The following is a 25,401-nucleotide window of genomic DNA, read 5'->3' on the forward strand; positions in this document are numbered from 1 at the left end:
CTATATCTGGTCTCCCTGGACCCTGCATTCGCTATATCTGGTCTCCCCGGACCATGCATTCGCTATATCTGGTCTCCCCGGACCCTGCATTCGCTATATCTGGTCTCCCTGGACCCTGCATTCGCTATATCTGGTCTCCCTGGACCCTGCATTCGCTATATCTGGTCTCCCTGGACCCTGCATTCGCTATATCTGGTCTCCCTGGACCCTGCATTCGCTATATCTGGTCTCCCTGGACCCTGCATTCGCTATATCTGGTCTCCCTGGACCCTGCATTCGCTATATCTGGTCTCCCCGGACCCTGCATTCGCTATATCTGGTCTCCCCGGACCCTGCGTTCGCTATATCTGGTCTCCCCGGACCCTGCATTCGCTATATCCGGTCTCCCTGGACCCTGCATTCACTATATCCGCTCTCCCCGGACCCTGCATTCACTATATCCGGTCTCCCTGGACCCTGCATTCACTATATCTGGTCTCCCCGGTCCCTGCATTCGCTATATCTAGTCTCCCCGGTCCCTGCATTCGCTATATCTAGTCTCCCCGGTCCCTGCATTCGCTATATCTGGTCTCCCCGGACCCTGCATTCGCTATATCTGGTCTCCCCGGACCCTGCATTCACTATATCTGGTCTCCCCGGACCCTGCATTCACTATATCTGGTCTCTCCGGACCCTGTATTCACTATATCTGGTCTCCACAGACCCTGCATTCACTATATCTGGTCTCCCCAGACCCTGCTTGCACTATATCTGGTCTCCCACAGTACAGAGCATGGAAATGCAATTATTTTTAGTAAATATTAACTGCTAAATCTCTTTTCTCATCAGCAGTATATAGCAGTCTTGTTACTTCTATCAGTGTCCAGCTGAGCACTGGTTAAAGCTTGTAGGAGGAATTTTCATTCTCCTATGACTGTCCTATGAGGCTGCATTACCCCTGACCCTCTGTCTGGACAGTGCTGATTGGCCCTGTGTTGATTACATGCACTCTCCCAAAGGAAGAAAAAACTCTTTAGCGATACACACTAAACTGAGCATGTACAGAGTGACTCCAAAGACTCTGTGTTATCAGGAGATTGGTCAGGACAATGGAAGAAGGGGAGGATCAGAGAAGGCAGGATCAAACAGCCTTTTTCCACAATGCAGAGGATTAACTCCTTGGGTTTCACAGTGAGTATAACAAGCATGCTTTACTGCATATACAGACTGATTGTACTGTTGTGGGTTTAGTAACACTTTAAAAGAGAACCTGTAAGAACAACAAAAGCTGGGTCCGACTCATAGGCTGAGTAACTATTAAAACAAAATGTCTGTAAGAATACAACCTGGCCCATACTGGACAGATGATGTCACCAGCAACATAAACACTGGAATTCACCCTACATTATCCAATGCCGTCCCCTCTTACTAGTGACTTCCATAATGATGATGAAGATTCAATTTCAGACATTTTGCTGCTAGTGATTGTTCACCAGTAACAGGATTGAAGTCTGATGACCCTTATTGAAGCCCAACTCCAGCCAAAACCTTCTAGTTCACATGGGACTTGACATTAAAAAAAGAGCCTTCAGGAGTATTTAGAACACATTAGTGGCGCTTCCATTGACTGGAAAGAAGGCGTTGTGCAAACTGCAATGGCTGCAAGCAAGATCAAAATCAGCACAAAATGGCAGAAATACACTGCATGTCCTTTATTATTCGCTATTTATGGCTCACCAAAGATGGATTTTTTTTCTTCGGTCAGCCTGCAGTCTAAATGGAAAAAATGCAAACTGATTCCTCCACCCAGACAATCCAAGGGGATGAAGGAATCCTGTCTGCTGAGAAATTGTATCTGGACAGGATGGACTATCTGTTGTCAGAATATGCTGATCGGCAGCTGCAGCCACTGCTCAAAAAAAAATTTCCAACAAGCCTGTTCATCAGAAGTTGATCGTTAGATAAACTCCTGTTGAGTGGGAGCGACCACACATTGATCGAAATTCAGCCAGTCCCTGCTGAACCAGCCGAATTTCATTCTGTCTATGGCCAGCTTAGAACAAAACAAACACCTTTTCCTTACTCCCATGCAAACGAGTGTGAAAAGGTATACTGATGTCCCTGTTAGGGAGATTTCTCCTCACTTCCTGTCTATTTGACTAATGTCAGAAACAACAGGAAGTGAAAGAAAATCATATTGTCCAATGATGGGTACAAGCTCAAAAAATAGGATGAACACCCGTTTTTCAGTAATGAAGACTACAATAAAACACATTTCTAGCATAGTGAAGAAGGTTTAGAAGCTCTATCAGGATTGTGTTTGTTTTCTGGATTCCATGAGGGAGATTTCTCCTCACTTCCTGTCTATATGACTGTCAGACATAACAGGAAGTGAAAGAAAATCGTATTGTCCAATGATGGGGACGAGCACAGAAAATAGGATGAACACCCTTTTTTCAGCAATGAAGACCACAATAAAACACATTTCTAGCATAGTGAAGAAGATTTAGACGCTCTATCAGGATCGTGTTGTCTGGGTCCCATGGGGGAGATTTATCCTCACTTCCTGTCCAGTTAATGGGCATGAGAAATAAAAGAAACAAATCGTCAGTAGGGATCCGCACAGTATTTAAAGCTTATCTCAAGGTTCTCCCCCTCTACCCCAAATCTCCCTCAGCCCCTGCACAGGAACAAAAATGATTGAATGGCCCGATTTGTGCAGCTGCCAGGAGTGAGGTTCTGCTGGGTGGGGACAGGAATTGTCAATCATTCTCGTTTCATTGTTGTCGTTTTTCAGCCACACTAACTATGTAACTATTAGTGAACTCAGTGTGGAGTTATTCACCCTGAGGTCATCACAGAGGACAAGGGGGCACTCATGTCTGGAGGAAAAGAGATTTAATCTCCAAACACGGAAAGGTTTCTTCACAGTGAGAGCTGTGAATCTGTGGAATAGACTCCCTCAAGAGTTGGTTCTGGCCAGCTCAGTGGATTGCTTCAAAAAATGCCTGGATTGTTTCTTAGATACACAGAATATAACTGGATACTAACATTTATAGGTAAAGTTGATCCAGGGAATATACAATTGCCTCTCGGGGGATCAGGAAGAAATTTTTTCCCCTGCAGGAGAAAATTGGATCATGCTTTGCTGTTTTTTTTGCCTTCCTCTGGATCAACTGTGGGTATGGGATTTAAATTTTTTTTTTTTTGGCTGAACTAGGTGGACTTTTGTCTTTTTTTCAGCCAGACTAACTATGTAACTATTCTCACTCTGCATTTCCACTTAATCAGACAGTGCTGCTTGATAATGTCAGGGCTTTTTGAGCTGAAAGTATTAGGCCCCTTTCACACTGCCGCGCATTTCCAGGGTGACAAAAGTTCATGAACACTATTCCCTATTAAATCCTATGTAACTGTTCATACTGCAGGTGTGCTGTGCTTTGAAAAGTCCTACATGCTGCATCTTTGGCGCAGTTTTTCAAAAGCGCACCAAAAAGGCACTGCTCATTGTAAGTCCATTGGAGTGCATCAGTGTGAAAGGAACCTTAAGGTGCACAAAAGTGCATCAGTAAAAAAGGGCCCTTCGTGGGCATTGAGGAGACTGGTCACCCTGTACACAGAGTGCAGGCAAGGATGACTGGTCTGCTCCACAGGAAGTGCTGACATTCCATTGTGTGCAATTGGACTTTGAAAAAAGACTGAGGATGATGGAGGAGCATAAAGTGCCTTGAAAAAGTATTCATAGCCCTTGAAGTTTTTGACATGTTACAACCAAAAACGTAAATGTAATTTATTGGGATTTTATGTGATAGATCAACACAAAGTGGCACATATTTGTGAAGTGCAAGGAAAATGATAAATGGTTTTCAACATTTTCTACAAATAAATATGTGAAAAGTGTGGTGTGCATTTGTATTCAGCCCCCCCAAGTCAATAGTTTGTATGACCACCTTTTGCTGCAATTACAGCTGCAAGTCTTTTTGGGGAGGTCTCTACCGGCTTTGCACATCTAGAGAAGGACATTTTTTCCCATTCTTCTTTGCAGAATAGCTCAAGCTCTGTCAGATTGGATGGGGAATGTCTGTGAACAGCAATTTTCAAGTCTTGCCACAGATTCTCAATGGGATTTAGGTCTGGACTTTGACTGGGCCATTCTAACACATGAATATGCTTTGATTTAAACCATTCCATTGTACCTCTGGCTGAATGTTTAGGATCGTTGTCCTGCTGGAAGGTAAACCTCCACCCAAGTCTCAAGTCTTTTGCAGACTCGAACAGGTTTTTTTCTAAGATTGCCCTGTATTTGGCTCCATCCGTCTTCCCATCGACCACCTTCCCTGTCCCTGCTGAAGAAAAGCATCCCCACAACATGATGCTGCCACCATCTTTCACGGTGGGGATGGTGATTTGTGTTAGTTTTCTGCCACACACAGCGTTTTTGCTTTTAGGCCAAAAAAGTTACATTTTGGTCTCATCTGACCAGAGCACCTTCTTCCACATGTTTGCTGTGTCCCCCACATGGTTTCTCGCAAACTGCAAACGGGACTCCTTATGGCTTTCTTCCAACAATTCTCCTTGCGACTCTTCCATAAAGGCCAGATTTGTGGAGTGCACGACTAATAGTTGTCCTGTGGACAGATTCTCCCACCTGAGCTGTGAATCTCTGCAGCTCCTCCAGAGTTACCATGGGCCTCTTGGCTGCTTCTCTGATTAATGTTCTCCTTGCCCGGTCTGTCAGTTTAGGTGGACTGCCATGTCTTGGTAGGTTTGCAGTTGTGCCATACTCTTTCCATTTTTGGATGATAGATTGAACAGTGCTCTGTGAGATGTTCAAAGCTTGGGATATTTTTTATAACCTAACCCTGCTTTAAACTTCTCCACAACTTTATCCCTGACCTGCTGGTGTGTTCCTTGGCCTTCACAATTCTTTTTGTTCACTAATGTTCCCTAACAAACCTCTGGGGGCTTCACAGAACATCTGTATTTATACTGAGATTAAATTACACACAGGAGGACTCTATTTACTAATTAGGTGATTTCTGAAGGCAATTGGTTCCACTAGATTTTACTTAGGGGTATCAGAGTAAAGGGGGCTGAATACATATGCATGCCACACTTTTCAGATATTTATTTGAACAAAATGTGAAAACCATTTTTTTATTTTTCCTTCCACTTCACAATTATGTGCCACTTTGTGTTGGTCTATCACATAAAATCCCAATAAAATACATTTACGTTTTTAGTTGTAACATAACAAAATGTGGAACATTTCAAGGGTTAGGAATACTCTTTCAAGGCACTGTACCTGCAAACTAAAGGCACTACTTTAAAGTGGAATTAAACTTAAAAAAGAGAAAAAAAAACCCTATTGATTTCCTCTGTCATAAACCCTTCTCCCTGCCTGTCAGTGTTTGTATACACCGAGCCATGCATGCACAGCTCAGCATATAGTTAGAGCCTATTCACACTTGTGCGACTTGTCATTCAACTTTGTGGTCCAAAGTCGCATGACAAGTCACTCCCCACATTTCCCAATGGGTACCATTCATATATGTGCGACTTCAAAGTAGTTCATGCACTACTTTGGTACGACTTTCATGCAACTTGAGTGCCAAAGGCTGCAATGAAAACCCTCAAGCGTTGTATGAAAATTGCACCTGTATGTTTCACATGCAACAGTCGTATTCAAGTTGCACCCATCCAAAAGTTGCACCAAAGTTGCACCCCAAAGTCATGCAAGTGTGAACAGAGCCTTATGGCACTGCTCTGTCCCATGATGATATGACTCCTATTCACATGCATGGGAGTGATATCATCAAGAGCTGGCAACCACGCACCCAAAAAAGTCAGAACCTGGAAGGAAGACTGGGAGATGGCAACAACCATGACCAATGGGATCATTATCCAGGTAAGCCTACCATATAGTGCGAAAAAGCTGTGCATACCAGCACATTGTGGCTGAAAGATCCTGGGCCCCAAATGTTTATATATTTCTATTTTTTTTTAAATTCTTCCCCAAGATGAGTTTTAAAACTTGGGAAAGACTCAAGGCCCAATTCACTCGGATGACTCCGGCATACAGCGAAATCCTGCAGCAGAAATCACAGGAATATGCAAACAGCTGCAGTCATGCACCCTGTACAAATCAATGACAGGCTGATTGTGGCTGCAGCCTTTCATATGTAGTTGCACATCGGAGACAGATGATGGCCTCTGGATGCAGACGGATTGTGTCCAAGGATGATCATCTGTCATTAATAGCAGGCATTTACAGTGGCTACTGGACAGCACAGTGGCTAAATGGCTAGCACTTCCACCTGGCAGTACTAGGGTCGTTGGTTCAAATCCCAACCACAGCACCACCTGCCTGGAATTTGCATGTTCTCCCTGTGCCTGCGTGGGTTTCCTCCGGGTACTCCAGTTTCCTCCTACACTCCTAAGACATGCTGGTAGGTTAATTGGCTCCTTTCTAAATTGGCCCTAGTATGTGTATGTATGAATGTGAGTTAGGGACCTTAGATTGTACACCCCTTGAGAGTTAGGGACTGATGTGAATGTACAATATATATGTAAAGCACTGCGTAAATTGACAGTGCTATATGCTGGAAGTACCTGTAATAATAATAATTACTCTATGTGCGTTTACATGCATACAGCCGTGTCTGCTGTCGGCCTGTCATTCTTTTGTACAGGCTGCATGGCAGAAGCTGTTCACAGATGCCTGTAATTCCTGTTTTTTGCTGCAGGTTTCGGCTATGTCCCCCTAATCACCCGTATGAATGGGGTCTAACCTGCTCTGCTCTATTTAGAATTTAAAAAATCGTTTTAGCCGGAGTTGGGCTGCAGAGATTGCAATGCAAATTCTAATACTGATCAATGCAAATTCTAATACTGACAATTTCTGATTGGCTCATCCATTGTGCATTTTGAACTGTAACTTTTTATAAGTCAATTTATTTGCTGCTTGGCCTTTCTGAATGAGCCGGGGTGTGGACTAAAGAGAGAGAATCCTTTGCTGGGAGCCCGAGCTCTGCTACAGTACTAAATGTTGGCCAACCAGGCTGAAATACTGCATCCACAATACTTAATACTGTCAGATAAAATGATTGGCCCTTCCACCAAACCTGCGGTCACGTCGGTGTGCTTCCAACTAGTCCACCTGATCCTCATCCAGGCATTGTCAGACAGCGAACCTCACAAAGCGCTCCAGAACACCATGAATGTAGGTGGACATGATACAGAATGGCTCATTCCTTGAAGTGTCAGGATTGTCAGATTTTTCAGGTTCTTTCTGGCCAACTGTGCAATCCCACCAGAAAGTTGTCAAGGTCCTATGTACGTGGGGTACAATGGCTGTACACAATGGGGGGGGGCTGTCAAGTAGCCCATGAGTGGTGCATAAAATGGATGTGTTTCTTGAGGGCCCAGCGGGAGAAGACGGCTTTCTCTGTGATGAAACGGTGCGCTCCTCGCGTGGCCCTTTCGTGCATCAAGTACGTGGTACATTCATCCAGCCTGCCCTTCTCATAGTAGTGGTAAGGCACCGGAGGGTGGGAGCGATCCCTGCAAGAACACCACAATCATTACCTTTCTTAACATGCAGCTAAAACCAAAAACCAATATATCATATATTGCAGCTAACAAATCTTTAGATGTGGTGGCTGCATTCGTTTTAGTTGTGTTACTAAACCCACAACAGCAGGTTCTCCCTGTGCCTGTGTGGGTTTCCTCCAGGTACTCTGGTTTCCTCCCACACGCCAAAGACATGCTGGTAGGTTAATTGGCTCCTGTCTAAATTGGCCCTAGTATGTGTATGTATGAATGTGAGTTAGGGACCTTAGATTGTACACCCCTTGAGGGTTAGGGACTGATGTGAATCTACAAATATATATGTAAAAGCGCTGCGTAAATTGATGGCGCTATACAAGTATCTGAAATAAGATCGTAAAATCAGTCTGTGAAGCATGCTTGTTATACTCACTGTAAAACCTAAGGGGTAAATCCTCCACATTGTGTAAATAGGCAGTTTGATCCTGACTTCTCTCATCCTCCCCTACTTTCAGTGTCCCCCTCTAATCTCCTGATAAGACATATCGTGTGGAGTCACTCTAGCAATACACACCAAATTGAGCGTGTGCAGAGAGGTTTTTTTTTTTTCTTGGGAGAGTACATGTGATCAGTACAGGGCCAGTCAGCACTGTCCAGACAGAGGTAAAGGGTTCTGCATCCTCTTGAGCAAACTGAAAACTGCTCCTACAAGTTTTAACATGTGTTCTGCTGGACACTGATAGAAGCTCTAACTGCTGATGAGAAAAGGTATTTAGCAGTTTATATTTACTAAAATAATTGCATTTCCATGTTGTGTGAACTGTGGGAGACCAGATATAGTGAATGCAGGGTCCGGGGAGACCAGATATAGTGAATGCAGGGTCCAGGGAGACCAGATCTAGTGAATGCAGGGTCCGGGGAGACCAGATATAGTGAATGCGGGGTCCGGGGAGACCAGATATAGTGAATGCGGGGTCTGGGGAGACCAGATATAGTGAATGTAGGGTCCGGGGAGACCAGATAGTGAATGCAGGGTCTGGGGAGACCAGATATAGTGAATGCAGAGTCCGGGGTTTAGTAACACTTTCAGGCTCTTTCCTTCCTATTTTCTCCTGGCAGTCCCATCAGTAATACACTTTCAGTCCTAGGGTGACAACACTCACTCACTGTACTATACAGTGGGGCAAAAAAGTATTTAGTCAGCCACCAATTGTGCAAATTCTCCCACTTAAAAAGATGAGAGAGGCCTGTAATTGGCATCATAGGTAGACCTCAACTATGAGAGACAAAATGAGAAATAAAATCCAGACAATCACATTGGCTGATTTGGAAAGAATTTATTTGCAAATTATGGTGGAAAATAAGTATTTGGTCACCTACAAACAAGCAAGATTTCTGGCTCTCACAGACCTGTACCTTCTTCTTTAAGAGGCTCCTCTGTCCTGCACTCATTACCTGTATCAATGGCACCTGTTTGAACTTGTTATCAGTATAAAAGACACCTGTCCACAACCTCAAACAGTCACACTCCAAACTCCACTATGGTGAAGACCAAAGAGCTGTCGAAGGACACCAGAAACAAAATTGTAGACCTGCACCAGGCTGGGAAGACTGAATCTACAATATGCAAGCAGCTTGGTGTGAACAAATCAACTGTGGGAGCAATAATTAGAAAATGGAAGACATACAAGACCACTGATAATCTCCCTCGATCTGGGGCTCCACGCAAGATCTCACCCCGTGGGGTCAAAATGATCACAAGAACGGTGCGCAAAAATCCCAGGACCACACGGGGGGACCTAGTGAATGACCTGCAGAGAGCTGGGACCAACGTAACAAAGGCTACCATCAGTAACACACTATGCCGCCAGGGACTCAGATCCTGCAGTGCCAGACGTGTCCCCCTGCTTAAGCCAGTACATGTCCGGGCCCATCTGAAGTTTGCTAGAGAGCATTTGGATGACCCAGAAGAGGATTGGGAGAATGTCATATGGTCAGATGAAACCAAAATAGAACTGTTTGGTAGAAACACAACTCGTCGTGTTTGGAGGAGAGAGAATGCTGAGTTGCATCCAAAGAACACCATACCTACTGTGAAGCATGGGGGTGGCAACATCATGCTTTGGGGCTGTTTCTCTGCAAAGGGACCAGGACGACTGATCCATGTACAGGACAGAATGAATGGGGCCATGTATCGTGAGATTTTGAGTGCAAACCTCCTTCCATCAGCAAGGGCATTGAAGATGAAACGTGGCTGGGTCTTCCAACATGACAATGATCCCAAACATACCGCCCGGGCAACGAAGAAGTGGCTCCGTAAGAAGCATTTCAAGGTCCTGGAGTGGCCTAGCCAGTCTCCAGATCTCAACCCCATAGAAAACCTTTGGAGGGAGTTGAAAGTCCGTGTTGCCCAGCGACAGCCCCAAAACATCACTGCTCTAGAGGAGATCTGCATGGAGGAATGGGCCAACATACCAGCAACAGTGTGTGCCAACCTTATGAAGACTTACAGGAAACGTTTGACCTCTGTCATTGCCAACAAAGGATATATAACAAAGTATTGAGATGAACTTTTCATATTGACCAAATACTTATTTTCCACCATAATTTGCAAATAAATTCTTTCCAAATCAGCCAATGTGATTGTCTGGATTTTTTTTCTCATTTTGTCTCTCGTAGTTGAGGTCTACCTATGATGCCAATTACAGGCCTCTCTCATCTTTTTAAGTGGGAGAACTTGCACGATTGGTGGCTGACTAAATACTTTTTTGCCCCACTGTATGTATAGATTAACAGTTTTGTTACCCCAGGACATGTTAGAACTACAGAACACCTCCCGCTCTCCTTATCTACACAACACACAGTGTATTACATTGCATCTTACCTGTCCTTAGATCAACAGGGTGCTGTGAACATGGGATGCAGTTTGCTGTGGATCAGCATCATGTGCTTCCAGGGTGCAGTCAGCCACCAGCACCATAGCAACCAGTGAAGCTGTAGGGCCAGGATGGACGGTGTCCTGCACACACCTCGGCAATGCATGGCACTGATCCAGGGTGGGCAGCATGCAGGGTCGTCCCCATCATTCCAGGACAAAGTGCACCTCCATCCAGACCTACTCTGCCTCCTGCCCTCTGCCATGCAGCTGGAGTATGGCTGAGCTCTGATAGGAAGAGGGGACTCTGTGATTGAGAACTCTGATGTAAGGGCCGGTTCACACCATAGAAATGCAGTCCGGATGCGTTTCTGTATGCGCATTTTTGATGCATTCCGGTTCATTTTTTCCCCTCTCTTTTTCTTCAAGGACATGTGCTTTCTGTGAGTTTTTGATGCATTCTGGTGCATTTTTGGTGCATTTTACTCTGTTCAGTTTAGTGCACAAAAAATGCAGCATGTTCTACTTTTTTTTTTTTCTGGAACTGGAATGCACTGGAACTCACTGCACTGGTGTGAACTATGCCATTGGAATCCATGTAACCTACTATCAATGCGTTTTTGATGCAGGAAAAAAATGCACTGGGCTGTATGTGGTGTAAACTAGCCCTAACCCCAGGTTCACATCTAAGCATTTTCCGCAGCGTTTTGCAGAAACGCACTACAGTCCAGTTAACATGATTTCCTATGTGACACGTTCACATCTCTGCATTTTCACCCGGTGCGTTTTTTGGAAAGGGTCAGGGACTTTTTTTCAACGCAAAAAGTTGCGTTTTTGGTTCTATAGACTTCAGTAGAAACGCTGAATACGAACAGTATGCAGTGCGTTTTTGATGCGTTTTGCATTTTAAATCTGCCTAGCAACAAGAAAAAAAACTAACGTGTCAAAAACGCATGTGCAAAAAAGCAAAATGCACTTCAGAAATGGATCAAACGCAAACTGCACAGGTGTGAACCTAGCCTTAGGGAGAATTTTATGATGGAGGGATGCTGCTGGTGTGATTGGGGTGGGGGACTCTGATGGGATAGGAAAGTGGGGAGACTCTGATGTGATGGGGGGACCTCTGATGTATAGTGCGGAATTCTATGGTGGAGGGATGCTGTTGATATGATTGGGATGGGGGGGGGGGGCTCTGATGTGATAGGGTAGGGAAGTGGGGAGACTCTGATGTGATGGGGGGGACCTCTGATGTATAGTGCGCATTCTATGGTGGAGGGATGATGCTGTTGATATGATTGGGATGGGGGAGCTCTGATGTGATAGGGTAGGGAAGTGGGGAGACCCTGATGTGATGGGGGGGGGACCTCTGATGTATAGTGCAGTATTCTATGATGGAGGGATGCTGTTGATGTGATTGGGATGGGGGGGCTCTGATGTGATAGGGTAGGGAAGTGGGGAGACTCTGATGTGATGGGGGGGGGGAACCCCTGATGTATAATGCGGCATTCTATGGTGGAGGGATGCTGTTGATATGATTGGGATGGGGGGGCTCTAATGTGATAGGGTAGGGAAGTGGGGAGACTCTGATGTGATGGGGGGGGACCTCTGATGTATAGTGCAGTATTCTATGATGGAGGGATGCTGTTGATATGATTGGGATGGGGGGGGGGGCTCTGATGTGATAGGGTAGGGAAGTGGGGAGACTCTGATGTGATGGGGGGGGGACCTCTGATGTATAGAGCGACCTTCTATGGTGGAGGGATGATATTGATATGATTTGGATGGCAAGTAACGTTTACCTGAGGGGAGACTCAAGGTTTTGAATCATTTTAAAGAGTGCTACAGCTAACAAAAAGGTTGAGAAATGTTGCCTTAGTTGTTGTGGCTGCATTAGTTTTCATTGTTAAGGTTTTCCTTCTCCTTTTTATCCTGATGATCCTGCCAGTAACACAGTTTCTGTCCTAGGGATACAACACTTTATTATTGTACTGTATCTATGGAGGAGCAGCATTGTCACCCCAGGACAGGAAGAGCGTTAGAACTGCAGAACACCTCCCCCTCGCATCTCCAAAACAGGGGGCAGAAGCAGGGTCGGTGCTTCCACTAGGCAAACTAGGAAGCCACCTAGGGTGCACTGTCACCTAGGGACACAGCACAGACCGGAACTCTGTGTGTGGGATGTTGCCATGTCATGAATGATCCTTTAGTTAACCACTTGCCGTCCGCCTACTGTTTTTAAACGGCAGGACGGTGGCACTCCAGGGGCGGGTTGCTGTTCATAAACGGCACCCGCTATTTCTAGTTGTGCGCGCTCCCTGGGAGCGCACAGCTCTGCGATCCGGTGCCCGCTGTGTCCTCCGGACACAGTGAAACACTGATTGTTGGACGGGACCTCTATACGAGGTCCCGATCATGTGATCACTGATTGGCCAATCGGTGATCGCATGCAAAGTAGTAAGCAAGATGTCACTTGTGACATCATTGCTTACTACGTGTGAAATCTGTGAATGATCACAGAGGTCACATGGTACAAGGCTATTCACAACAGCCTTGTACCATGTGACAAGCTCTGACCAATCACAGCTCACACAGTATTTCTCAATGGCTGCAAGAATGCAGACAGAGAGAAAGAGAAATGATTGCTTTTACATCCTATATGGGTGTAAAAGCAATCACTGTAAAAAAAAAAAAAATCTTCATCACCCCCCACAAGTAGTATAGTGTCACCATGGTGAAACTGTACTGCTAGGGTGACAGTATGTAAAAAAACAAAACAAAAAAAAACCCATAAATAATATAAAAAAATAAAATAAAAATGTAAAAAAAATGTTTAAAAATTATAATTTTTGGTTATAAACTAATTTGGCGTATTTTTTTTTTTTTTACTAAAAAGATAACGGAATAAATTTTGGCCAAGATTTATGATGAAATATTATTAATTTGCAAAATTTTATAAGAAAAACACTTTTTTCAAAATTTTTGGACTTTTTCATTTACATAGCAAAAAAAAATAAAAATCCCAGCAGTGAATAAATACCACCAAAATAAAGCTTTAACTGTCTCAAAAAAATGGTAAAAAATTCATATGGGTACAGTGTTGCATGACCGCGCAATTGTCATTCAAAGTGTGATAGCGCTGAAAGCTGAAAATTGCCCTGGACCGGAAGTGGTTAAAGGAGGGGCAGCAGACGGCAGGAAGAAAGGACGGAGGAAGATGCCGGGTGTCTGGGCCCAGTGTAGCAGCTGAGCTGCCGCTCCTTTCAGTGTTCCTCTCAGACTCCGTCCCTTACTGCAAGCTGGCTGGTGGCTGCTGATCACTGTGGAATTCCAGCCCTTCTCTTCCCGTTCATCAGCGGAGACAGAGCTGCGCATGCAGAGGAAGGCAATGTCTGATGTTCCATGTTTGTGTGAGTGTGACCTAGCCGGCCATCCATCACATGTGCAATGTGAGTGATTACATCATCACAATCCCACAGCCTGATCTTCTAGTGCCTGCTGATCTGTGTCAGTGGTGGTGTGTCGGATCTGTCACTGCCAGCCACAGATACACTCCGTCCGGGACACTGATTTTGTCTTTAGTATTGGTGCTGATGACAATCTTAGGGCACTTATTTTTGCAAATTAAAAGAAATTTAGCAGTTCCATGTTTTGCTGATTTAATATTTTCTACTGTTTTTCAAAAGTTTTTTTTTTTTTTTTTGGGAGGGGGGGAAGGCACAGGTAGCTGGTCTTTCCTAGGGCGCAAAATATTCTAGCACCGGCCCTGGGCAGAGGTGTTCTCTAATCCACAGAGATAGCAATCTGAACTGATAACGGTGTACAAAGGCAACAAGCTCAGACCGTTATCAGCTCACTGGATTTCTGGCAGGATCAACAGTTATATTAAACAAGTATCATAAAAATACTTTCAAAGGTATACCTAACAGACTGAAAGGGAGCGAAATGAGAGAAGTTCATTGTATGGGTTTAGACTCTTATTTAGGAAGAATAAATAGAACAGCGGAAGGGGGACGTCAACGTTCAGAGTTTGTCTTCCTGCAAGCAGAGATTATAACCCATTGCGTGGTGTCCCAACAATTAACCCCTTTTGTGAACAGGAGGCTCCCTTTAAAAAGAAAAGAAGCATGGGAGTGGTCATTCTTGATCCCTTCTTCTGAAAATGCTGGTTCCCTGGCTGATCATTCATTCAGTAGCTGAAGTACTTTCTAAGTCACTAACCTGGAACAAGCATACCAACTAGGAGTCCTGACTTCATTGGATCCAGGCAAAACAAGCATCCAGCAAATGAAATTTAGAGAAGGTTTTGTTCTGGGTCAGAGACTCAAAGTATTAAAGCTTCAGCATGACAACCAGCCGATTGCCATTCTCAAAAAGAGAGGCCAACAATGGCAACCTTCTTATTTCTCTCTTAGCAACTTATAATTTCTTCTGTTCCAGGAGCCATAAAATAAATCAGGCCAAACACTAGTAGAATTTTTTTTTGCAATTCTTTGTCTTAACAAAGTTCATTCAATTTTCTAAGCACTGGTGGAGTCCAATCAGCGTTCATTATTGACCAGAAAATTCAAAAGGAGCAGGATAGAAACAAGTTTCTACTAATGTGTGCACTTTTCAGCTGGGAAAGTCCAAAATCGAATGTTAGCCACTTGCCCTCCAGAAGATTTTCCCCCCTTCATGACCAGGCCATTTTTGCTATTCAGCACTGCGCTACTTTAACTGGCAATTGCACGTTCCCACATATAGAGCTTGCTTTTGATCACCACTGGGTTTTTTATTTTTTATTATATAAATGAAAAAAGACTGTACATTTTGGGAAAAAAAACATATTTTTTATTTTGTACTATAAAACATATCCACTTAAAAAAATCTTAAAAAATCAAATGTCTTCATAAGTTTAGACCAAAATGTATTCTGCTGTATGTCTTTGGTAAACAAAAATCCCTATACGCGTACATTAATTGGTTATAGTGTCTGATGGTATATATATTGGAATTTTTATTTTTTATTTGTTAATTTAATTTATTTTTTTTAACACTAGTTATGGCGCAAATCAGCAACTTATAGCGGGCCTGTGATAGTACGGCAGGCAATATGACACTAACTGAAAGTTTGTGGGAACTGACACTGACATCACCAGTGGCGCTTATACAGTGATCAGTGCTAATAATATACACCGACACTGTGCTAATGACACTGGCTGGGAAGGGTTTAACATTTCGGGGCAATCAAAGGGTTAACTGTGTGCCTAACAATGTGTAATGTGTTTACTGTTTTCAGTAAGCATTGTGCCGGTTTTAATTCCCTGCTTTGCAGGGAGACAAAAACCTGCACATAGCCTTTGTCATTGAAGAGCTCTGTGTTTACTGAGTGCTCTCCACTCATTCTCTCCACCGATCAGCAGGTCCTGGCCATAAATCATTGGCCGAGACCCAGTGATTGGCATGTGCTGGAACCAGTGACAGCACTGCCGGGGCAGCGCACGCCGCCCTACCTGGAAGTCTGAAATCACATTTATGTACAGTGCACAGTTCCTCCAGCGGTTAAAAGCAAACAAAATGTTGCAGTGCTTTTGAATGACATTTGTCAAGTCATCAAGTGCACTAAGAATTCTCATACAAATGTTTCTTGGAAAATCTATTAGTGTATGGCCAGCCTAAGGCCTCTTGCATCCTTCTGGCCTTCCCAAAATCGGTTGGCATTGTTCAGAGGATGTCTTCTACAGATGTGTCTCAGGTAGGGTTGCCACCTTATCTCCTTAAAACCCGAACACATATTAATGGCACAGGTTCTGATGCTCATCTATTGTAGATAAGGCACTGAGTGAGTTTAATTACCACCTTAATCAGCCACAGAACCTGTGTCATTAATATGTGTTTGGGTTTAACCACTTCCAGACCGGACACTTTTACCCCCTTCCTGACCAGGGCAATTTTCAGCTTTCAGCGCTATCACACTTTGAATGACAATTGCGCGGTCATGCAACACTGTACCCAAATTAATTTTTTACCATTTTTTTGAGACAGATAAAACTTTATTTTGGTGGTATTTATTCACCGCTGGGATTTTTATTTTTTTTGCTATGTAAATGAAAATGTCCAAAAATTTTGAAAAAAAAGTGTTTTTTTTTATAAAATTTTGCAAATTAATAATATTTCATCATAAATCTTTGCCAAAATTGATTCTGTTATCTTTTTAGTAAAAAACTAAATCCAAATTAGTTTATAACCAAAAATTATAATTTTTAAACTTTTTTTTACATTTTTATTTTATTTTTTTATATTAATTTTTTTTTTTTTTTACATACTGTCACCCTAGCAGTACAGTGTCACCATGGTGACACTGTACTACTTGTGGGGGGTGATGATTTTTTTTTTTTTTACACTGATTGCTTTTACACCCATATAGGGTGTAAAAGCAATCATTTCTCTTTCTCTCTGTCTCCATTCTTGCACTCATTGAGAAGTACTGAGTGAGCTGTGATTGGTCACAGCTTGTCACATGGTACAAGGCTGTTGTGAATAGCCTTGAACCATGTGACCTCTGTGATCAATCACAGATTTCACATGTAGTAAGCAATAATGTCACAAGTGACATCTTGCTTACTACTTTGCATGTGATCACTGATTGGCCAATCAGTGATCACATGATCGGGACCTCGTACAGAGGTCCCGTCCGACGATCGGTGTTTCACTGTGTCCGGAGGACACAGCGGGCACCGGATCGCGGTGCTGTGCCCTGAGGGAGCGCGCACAAGCAGGGTGCGGGGAGGCCGTTTATAAACGGCCACCCAAACCTGCACTGCCACCGTCTGGCCGTTTATATGCAAGGGCCGGTGGAGAAGTGGTTAAAGGAATGAGGTGTGAGCCCTAGTCTCAAGAATGCATTGTTGCAATTGTTCTCCCCAGCCTGCACAGTAGGGTTGCCAGCCCATCTCTTTAAATCCAAACACACACTTTGTTGATAATTAAGGTGTTAATTAGCATCCCTCTGTGCCTTCTCTCTGTGTAATTACTAACAGCACCTGTGGCAAGCCTATTGCAAAGGCTTCCTTTCCCCCATTGTTATAGTGAGCCCATGACTTCCAGAAGCTGTTGTTTTAGTTCTAGGAAATGATGGCTTAAGCAAACAAAAGGCTTTTGTGGGCTTTGATCACAACTCTCAGAGGACAGGAAAAAGCAAAGCAAATGGTAGAAGGATACCTCTGCCAAATAGCTTCATTCATCTATAGCTTTTTAAAAGTCCTGCTATTTTTTAACGCTTTTTCTGGTTATACATGGATCGAAATTCAGTTGGTTCAGCAGGGACCGGCCAAATTTCAATCCATGTATGGGCACTGTGGTTGGACAGAAGTCAATCTACCGATTGACTTCTGTTCAACTGACCTGTAAGGTTTTTTTTTTTTTTTATCGATCACCACTGTTGGCTATAGTCTCCAGCGTTGATCAGCGTATTCTGACGGCAGGGAAGTCTCCTTACTTTCAGAATACAATGGCACAGAGGAAGGATTCCCCCATCCGCGTTGAGTGTGTGAGAGAGCAACCAGGTTAGTTTTTTTTCGTTCAGCCTGATGACTGAATGAAAAAACTGACTCGTCTATTGGTTGCTTAAGACCAGCTACGATCATGTAAAAGTAGACCATCCATTGCCCCTACTCAAGTCATGTTTTGGACACCCACCATGGTATGAGGCTATTCCATAAGCAAACACTTGGCCCCAGCCTAACAGTTGTCAGCAGAAAGCAACACAAAGCTCAGTGAGTGTGTGCTGCTTAAATTAGCCATAGATTCAGTAGAGACTGGCCACATTTCAATCCATCTATGGCCGTCCCATTCCAGAGAATTCAATCCAATGATCAACTTCTCTCGAGCTGGCCTTTTGGAATATTTTCCTTTGATCAGCGCTGCAGCCAATTGGCTTCAATGTTGATCAGTGCATTCTCACAGCAGACATTTCCCCACTGTCAGAATACAATAACACAGCGGGAAGGATTCCTGCATCCACCTTGTGTGGTTGGGGAAATCCCAACCACACAGCCTGCTAGCTCATCAAAAATCACTGTTTGGGTTCCATGGTTGGCAGGGTTAAGCACCCTCTTCTGCACCTGCTAAGCCTACAAGTTGGTCATAGATGGTTTGAATCTCGGCCGGTTCAGCAGGGTTGGGCCAAGATTTCAACCATCTATGGCCACGCTGATTGTACCCAATTCGATTGTTGTACAGCTTTGGTACAACCAGCATGTCGGATTTTTACATGCAATTATAGCCACAAGCAATAATCATTGTGTTCTCCATGCTCCCCCCATCCAGAACATAATAGCTCTGCAGGAGGGATTCCCCCATCAACACTGACTGGCAATATCTATGGCTTGCCCAAGTCATTGAAATGCTAATACTAGACAGCAAACACTACTTAGGCAGGCCATAGACGGGCCGTTTAATCAGTCGAATTTTCGTCCGATAAACAAAAAATTGGTTGACCCCGTTGCCAATGCTGCCACCCATGTCCGTTTTTCGCGGATTTTCCAGCGTGACCAATAAAAATAAATGAGGAGATCCGCGAAAAACGGCTGATGGGCTGGCCCCACTAACGGCGTGATTATCGGCTGATTTTTCATGCGGACGAAAATTTGGCCGATTTTTTTTTTTGTGCGGACGAAAATTCGTCCGATAAACGACCCGTCTATGGCTTGCAATAGGTCAGAACATCCACCCATCTATGTAATGCATTGGAGCCAGATTCCATAGACCTTCTCACATGGGTATGGCTGTTGAACTCTGATAAGGCTTTTATTGCGTTTGAGTTCAGGGGCTTTGGCAAAATAACGCCAAGAGATCTTGATTCACGTTCATGAGTAGCAGTGTGCATGAGGCCTTAAAGGCCTAATTTTAATGGGAGTAGCCTTCAGCAAAAGTGTAACATGCTTCAGTCTGTTATTTTTCACCCCATCCATACCTGCAATAGTTCTCGCTGACCATCCCATAGACAGAGACCTCCTCGCATAGCTCCATGGCCAGAATCATTGTGAACCAGCCAGTGCTCAGAAAGGTACCGGACATCGCTCTGCGGAAATATGAAGAAAGAGGTTACGTTTCCATTCACTGAGCTGGACATCAAAGGGGTTGGCAAGATTCAAGTTCTGCTTACGTTGCTGGAAAGTTTTAAACAAAACCTGTCACTAGAGAATTACATCAGCTGCCATTTCCGATCTTTTCTACTAGCCATAAACAACTGTAACTATTTAAAAAGCTAGCTTGGCAGGCATAGACTGTGCTGGACTGCATCCCATGTGAAGTAGAACTGCCCCCTCCCCCACCCCCACTTTCCTGTGAATCCTAGTCTATATGAGCATGTGCAGCTACTTCATGGAGACAGCAGAGTACATACAGTTGTGTTCAAAATAATAGCAGTGTGTTGAAAAAAGTAAATAAAGCTCAAAATTCTTCTAATAGCTTTTATTTCCATACACACAAATGCATTGGGAACACTACACATTCTATTCCAAATCAAAACATGAAGAAAAATATATCAAATTTGTGTTGTTCCTCTAAAGAAATTGAAGAAAAGTGAATATTAGACTGTTCAAAAAAAATAGCAGTGTTTGTATTCTTTACAAACTCAAACATTCACTATAAAAAACTGAAAAATGTTTGAAGATTTTGCTTTCCTTTGAATCACTTAATGAATATTTCGTTGTATAAGCACTGTTTCTGAGAACTGCTGTACATCTGTGTTGCATGGAGTCAACCAACTTCTGGCACCTGTGAACAGGTATTCCAGCCCAGGATGATTGGACTACATTCCACAGTTCTTCTCTATTTCTTGGTTTTGCCTCAGAAACTGCATTTTTGATGTCACCCCACAAGTTTTCTATTGGATTAAGATCCGGGGATTGGGCTGGCCACTCCATAACGTCAATCTTGTTGGTCTGGAACCAAGATGTTGCACGTTTACTGGTGTGTTTGGGGTCGTTGTCTTGTTGGAACACCCATTTCAAGGGCATTTCCTCTTCAGCATAAGGCAGCATGACCTCTTCAAGTATTATGATGTATTCAAACTGATCCATGATCCCTGGTATGCGATAAATAGGCCCAACACCGTAGTATGAGAAACATCCCCATATCATGATGCTTGCGCAACCATGCTTCACTGTCTTCACAGTGTACTGTGGCTTGAATTCAGTGTTTGGGGGTCGTCTGACAAACTGTCTCCGGCCACTAGACCCAAAAAGAACAATCTTACTTTCATCAGTCCACAAAATGTTGCGCCATTTCTCTTTAGGCCAGTCAATGTGCTCTTTGGCAAATTGTAACCTCTGCAGCACATGTCTTTTTTTCAACAGTGGGACTTTGCGGGGGCTTCTTGCAGATAGCTTGGCTTCACATAGGCGTCTTCTAATTGTAACAGTACTCACAGGTAACTTTAGACCTTCTTTGATCTTCCTGGAGCTGATTGTTGGCTGAGTCCTTGCCATTTTAGCTATTCTTCTATCTATTTGAATGGTAGTTTTTCGCTTTCTTCCACGTCTTTCAGGTTTTGGTTGCCATTTTAAAGCATTTGCGATCATTTTAGTTGAGCAGCCTATCATTTTGTGCACTTCTTTATATGTTTTCCCCTCTCCAATCAACTTTTTAATCAAGGTACGCTGTTCTTCTGAACAATGTCTGTAACGACCCATTTTCCTCAGAATTTCAGAGAGAAATGCACTGTAACCAGCAAGTACAACATTTGCTGCCTTCCTTCCTTAAATAAGGGCAATAATTGCCACCTGTTTTTCAATGAATGAATGACCTCACTAATAGAACTCCACACTGCTATTATTTTGAACATGCCCCTTTCAATTAGTGATTCAATTACACAGAATCAGCAGCATGCATGTCATGACTGTTGGGTCTGTTGGATTTCTATTACTCTACTACACCTGATAGTAAATTATTTTCCATGTAGAAATATCATTTCTACCAAAAACAGTGATTGATCAGGTTAGTGATGTCTGACTGCTATTATTTTGAACACAAACTGTATATAGAAAAAAGCTTTCAGAAGTTATTTTCTGCATTATGTAAGGACTCCAGGCCTGCCTATACATGGAATCAAAAGACAAAAGAAATCAATTCAATCAATGAATACACATTGGATGAAATGGATTCATGAAGATGTAGGGAATGTGTACACTTGCCTGTTCTTGCCAGTCTCATTCTGAAATATCTGGTCACAGTGCATCATCATATTTTGTGTCAATATGTAGATATTTACTCCGGGATATCTGCCTTTTGCCTGCAATAAGGCCCGATAGGTGATCCCTTGGTCAATGTCCATCTGCCTAGGAGGACCCCAGATGACATACACCGTCTCATGGGCTTGCTGGAAGAAGTAGGTCTGGTTACGAAGAAGGAGTGGAACGCTGGTATGGGACACAACTCTAAGTGTGCTACGGCTGCCCACGTCTGATTCATACCCAACAGTGGGAGCCGTGTTCATTCGCAGGACACACTCAGCCTGGTCTATCTGTGGCCCCAGGCCAGAGCCGAGCATCTGGCCAGAACTGGACACCACCGCGCATGTCTTGCATATGTTCCGGACCAGTGGCTGTGAGGGATAAAACACATGCTTCAATAACATAACATAAACCAATGCCTCCTCTGTAGTGCTGGCTCCTGTCCCATGAAGAGTGATACCAACCATACTCCACCTCTTATCCTGGCTAGCAGCCTCCAGAGTGGTGCCAGCAGCAGGAAAGAAGAGATCTTCAGGTCAGTGTGAAGCAATACTCTAGGTATAATAGTATAGGGCTGCTTTCACACTGATGTGCTGCAGTCTACCCACACCACGGGTGCAGTGCAGTGTACCTGCAGTTTCCTGCGGATTTGCTGCGCTTAGCCAGCGTCTTTGGTGCACTTTCTCAAAGCGCATCTAAACTTCTGAATGCAGGAGTTTTGGTGCGCTTTCAGAAAGTGCACCACACCTGATATAATAGAAGTCTATAGCAAAGCTAACCCAGGAAAGTCGCAGATGCACTGTGCTGTACCCCTGGTGCAGGTAAACTACAGCACATCAGGTGAAAGCAGCCTAAGGCTGGCCATACACTATACAATTTTCTGCCCAATTTCCTGTATATTTACCTTCAACTGTGTAGTGCGAGGGCCTGCCTAATTAGATACAACTGAATGTGTTGTTAGGTTTGACCTCCTATTATATGGTTTTTGGTAAATCTAAAGCAAAAATCTCAAGAAATTTGTATAATGTATGGCCAGCCTTATGCGGGGCTCAGAACAGTAAGGGTTCATTTACATTTGTAGTTTGGGGGGTGGCAAAACCTCATAGTTTTTACCACCCCCGCCCCAACCACACCCCCTTTAGCTGCAGTGGACAGGGGTGTACACGCGGAGTTATACACCCTGTCATTGTTGGTGGGTGAAACACCTGGCAAGCATGACCCACTCAAGTGAATGAGGCCGCTCTGCAAGTGTCCTGCTACCTTGTGCAGTACAGCAAACAAGGGGTCAAAGCAGGCAGCATTGTGTTGCCTATTTGACACCTGCTTCAAACCCTTGGATCCCGCAGAAGCATGCAGTTGTGGGGTGCTGGCAGAGTGGCCCCATTTACTTGAATGGGCCATGATTGGTAGGTGGTAGCGCCCACCAAAAACAACAGAGGCGCTTAATTCCTGCTGCAGCATGGGCAGTTTTGGCTGCTGCCTCAGAAGCTAAAGAGGGTAGGGATTTGAAAACCATGACTCAACTGCAGGGTTTTACCACCCCAAACTTTAAGTGTGAATGCAATGAAGGGTTCATTCACAAGTGCAGCAGGCGTTGCTGCTCCTCTGAAAAGCGGTCCAAGTGTTTGGCAGGTGTTACTCGGCAATATGTTGTCTCTTCACCACTTGATCTAAACCCACGATCACTGCGCAATGCACGTGACTGTGATGGAGGCAACACTGTACCCGGTGATCTTTGATTTCTCCCATGTTGTTCAGGTAGATCTCCACTTCTGTAAGGTTACCTACCCCTGCTTTAATGAGTAATTCCACTTTTGTTGAGAAAAAAAAAACATTCCCCTCTGTTAAAATCCTTGTACAGAGATCACTCAGACTTTGTTGCAGACTCCTACCTTTTGGTATTCTGAGGCAGTAGCTGATTGTTTGTCTGTGTCCATATGAAAAGTGAATCTGTATGGGAGTGACTTCATAATTACCTATCAGTTGCTGCACTTGCAGGACTCTAATGGGGAAAGTGGCAGGGTCTGCATCCCTTTAGATGTGATTTCCTTTGGGAGAATCCCACCAAAAATGATATTTTAGTTGCAGGGAATGCCCCAAATCTGACTTGTATGTTAGTGCAGACTTCTGGGAAATTCAATGATCCAATCACACGCAGGAAATGGCATATCTGGGGTGCGCTCCATACATCATCTGTGTACAGAACACGTCCAGGTTGCCATATTACATTGCATTGTACAGCAACTTAAAGTGCTGCAGATTGAAAAGGAAAGGTCATTTGTAATAATATTCTGTTACAATATGACTTGTGTTGCAATTGTATATGTTATATTATTATTTCTTTTATTTGCCATTTTTCTTTTCCCATGAAAGTGGAGTTCGCATTTACCCACATGGGAGAAAAGCAAGTCACTGAGTTGGCTGTGCTGTTTGACAGGGCCTTTTAAATCTCAAGAGAAGGGTGGTCAGAAATCCAGATTCTCTGGCAGATGAAGCAGTCCTTATAGATCAGGGGTAGGCAACCTTTCAGAGGTTGAAATCTACCTGGACAACACGGAGTAAAGCAAAAATCCCCTGGGGGGGGGTTACTATGCGGTGCCCATAACCCCCCCCAAAAAAAAAACCCTCCCCCTCAGTGGTGTCCTTTGCCCCCCTTTACATCACCCCCTACTGCAGTGTCCTATAACCCCCAAATGCAGTGTCCTTTGCCCCTTCACATCACCCCCCCCCCCCCGTAGTGTCCCCTGCCCTCCTCCCCCCACAGTGGTGTCTTGTACCCCCCAAAAGCAGTGTCCTCTGCCCCGCCCCCCAAAGCAGTGTCCTCTGCCCCCACAATGCGTCATCTGCCTCCCCATCCCCCAAAGTAGTGCCCCCTGTCCTTTTCTTATCAGAATCCCCCCCACTTTAGTTTCCTCTGCCCCCCCTCACACTGTCTCCTCTGCCCCCCCCCCCCCGCAATGTCTCCTCTGCCCCCCTCCCACATTATCTCTTCTGCTCCCCTGCCACATTGTCTCCTCTGCCCCCCCTCCCATTGTGTCTCCTCTGCCCCCCCTCCCGTTGTGTCTCCTCTGCCCCCCCTCCCGTTGTGTCTCCTCTGCCCCCCCTCCCGTTGTGTCTCCTCTGCCCCCCCTCCCACTGTGTCTCCTGTGCCCCCCTCCTGCATTGTCTCCTGTGCCCCCCCTTGCGCATTGTCTCCTGTGCCCCCCCGCATTGTCTTCTGTGGCCCCCCCGCATTGTCTCCTGTGGCCCCCCCTCCCACTGTGTCTCCTGTGTCCCCCCTCCCACATTGTCTCCTGGTTCCCCCCCCCACTGTGTCTCCTGTGTCCCCCCCCCCCTCCCACTGTGTCTTCTGTGTCCTACCTCCCGAATTGTCTCCTGTGTCCCCCCTCCCGCACGGTCTCCTGTGTCCCCCCTCCCGCATTGGCTCCTGTGTCCCCCCCCCCCCCCCCACTGTGTCTCCTGTGTCCCCGCTCCCGCATTGGCTCCTCGCCCCCCCCCCCAGTGTCTCCCGTGTTCCCTTCACATCACACACACAGGTAGCACTTTCTACCTGCCAGCACATGTAGAGCAGAGCGGAGAATAGAAGACAGCACAGTGCTAGGTTGAAGGCGGGAACAGGGCTACCGGAGGTCATATTAGCAAGCTGGTGATTGGTTGCTAGCACCACCTAGCAACGAATCACTGAGCAGCTTCTGCCCCCACCCTGTCATCCATCCGGCACTATGCTGCCTCCTGCTTTCCACTCTGTTGTTATGAGAGCGGCAGAGGCTGGGGAAAGGCAGAG

The 25,401-nt window shown here is 44.7% G+C and overlaps 1 protein-coding gene across 1 annotated transcript in view; it reads right to left on the minus strand.

Annotated features, from left to right (window-relative positions):
* Positions 1–1,676: 1,676 nt before the first annotated feature.
* ST6GALNAC4 (ST6 N-acetylgalactosaminide alpha-2,6-sialyltransferase 4) overlaps positions 1,677–25,401 on the minus strand; it is a 38,874-nt gene continuing 15,149 nt past the window's right edge. The window contains exons 4-6 of the mRNA XM_089669013.1: positions 21,579–21,988; positions 19,355–19,462; positions 1,677–7,542 (exon numbers count right to left, since the gene is read on the minus strand). Of these exons, the coding sequence (XP_089525139.1) occupies positions 7,356–7,542; positions 19,355–19,462; positions 21,579–21,988 (705 nt within the window). The 3' untranslated portion in view covers positions 1,677–7,355. The remainder of the gene's footprint in view (positions 7,543–19,354; positions 19,463–21,578; positions 21,989–25,401) is intronic.

The sequence above is a fragment of the Staurois parvus genome, unplaced genomic scaffold (assembly GCF_062004578.1).
Source record: "Staurois parvus isolate SC_StPar_1 unplaced genomic scaffold, SC_StPar_1.0 ptg000068l, whole genome shotgun sequence".
Classification (NCBI taxonomy): Eukaryota; Metazoa; Chordata; class Amphibia; order Anura; family Ranidae; genus Staurois; species Staurois parvus.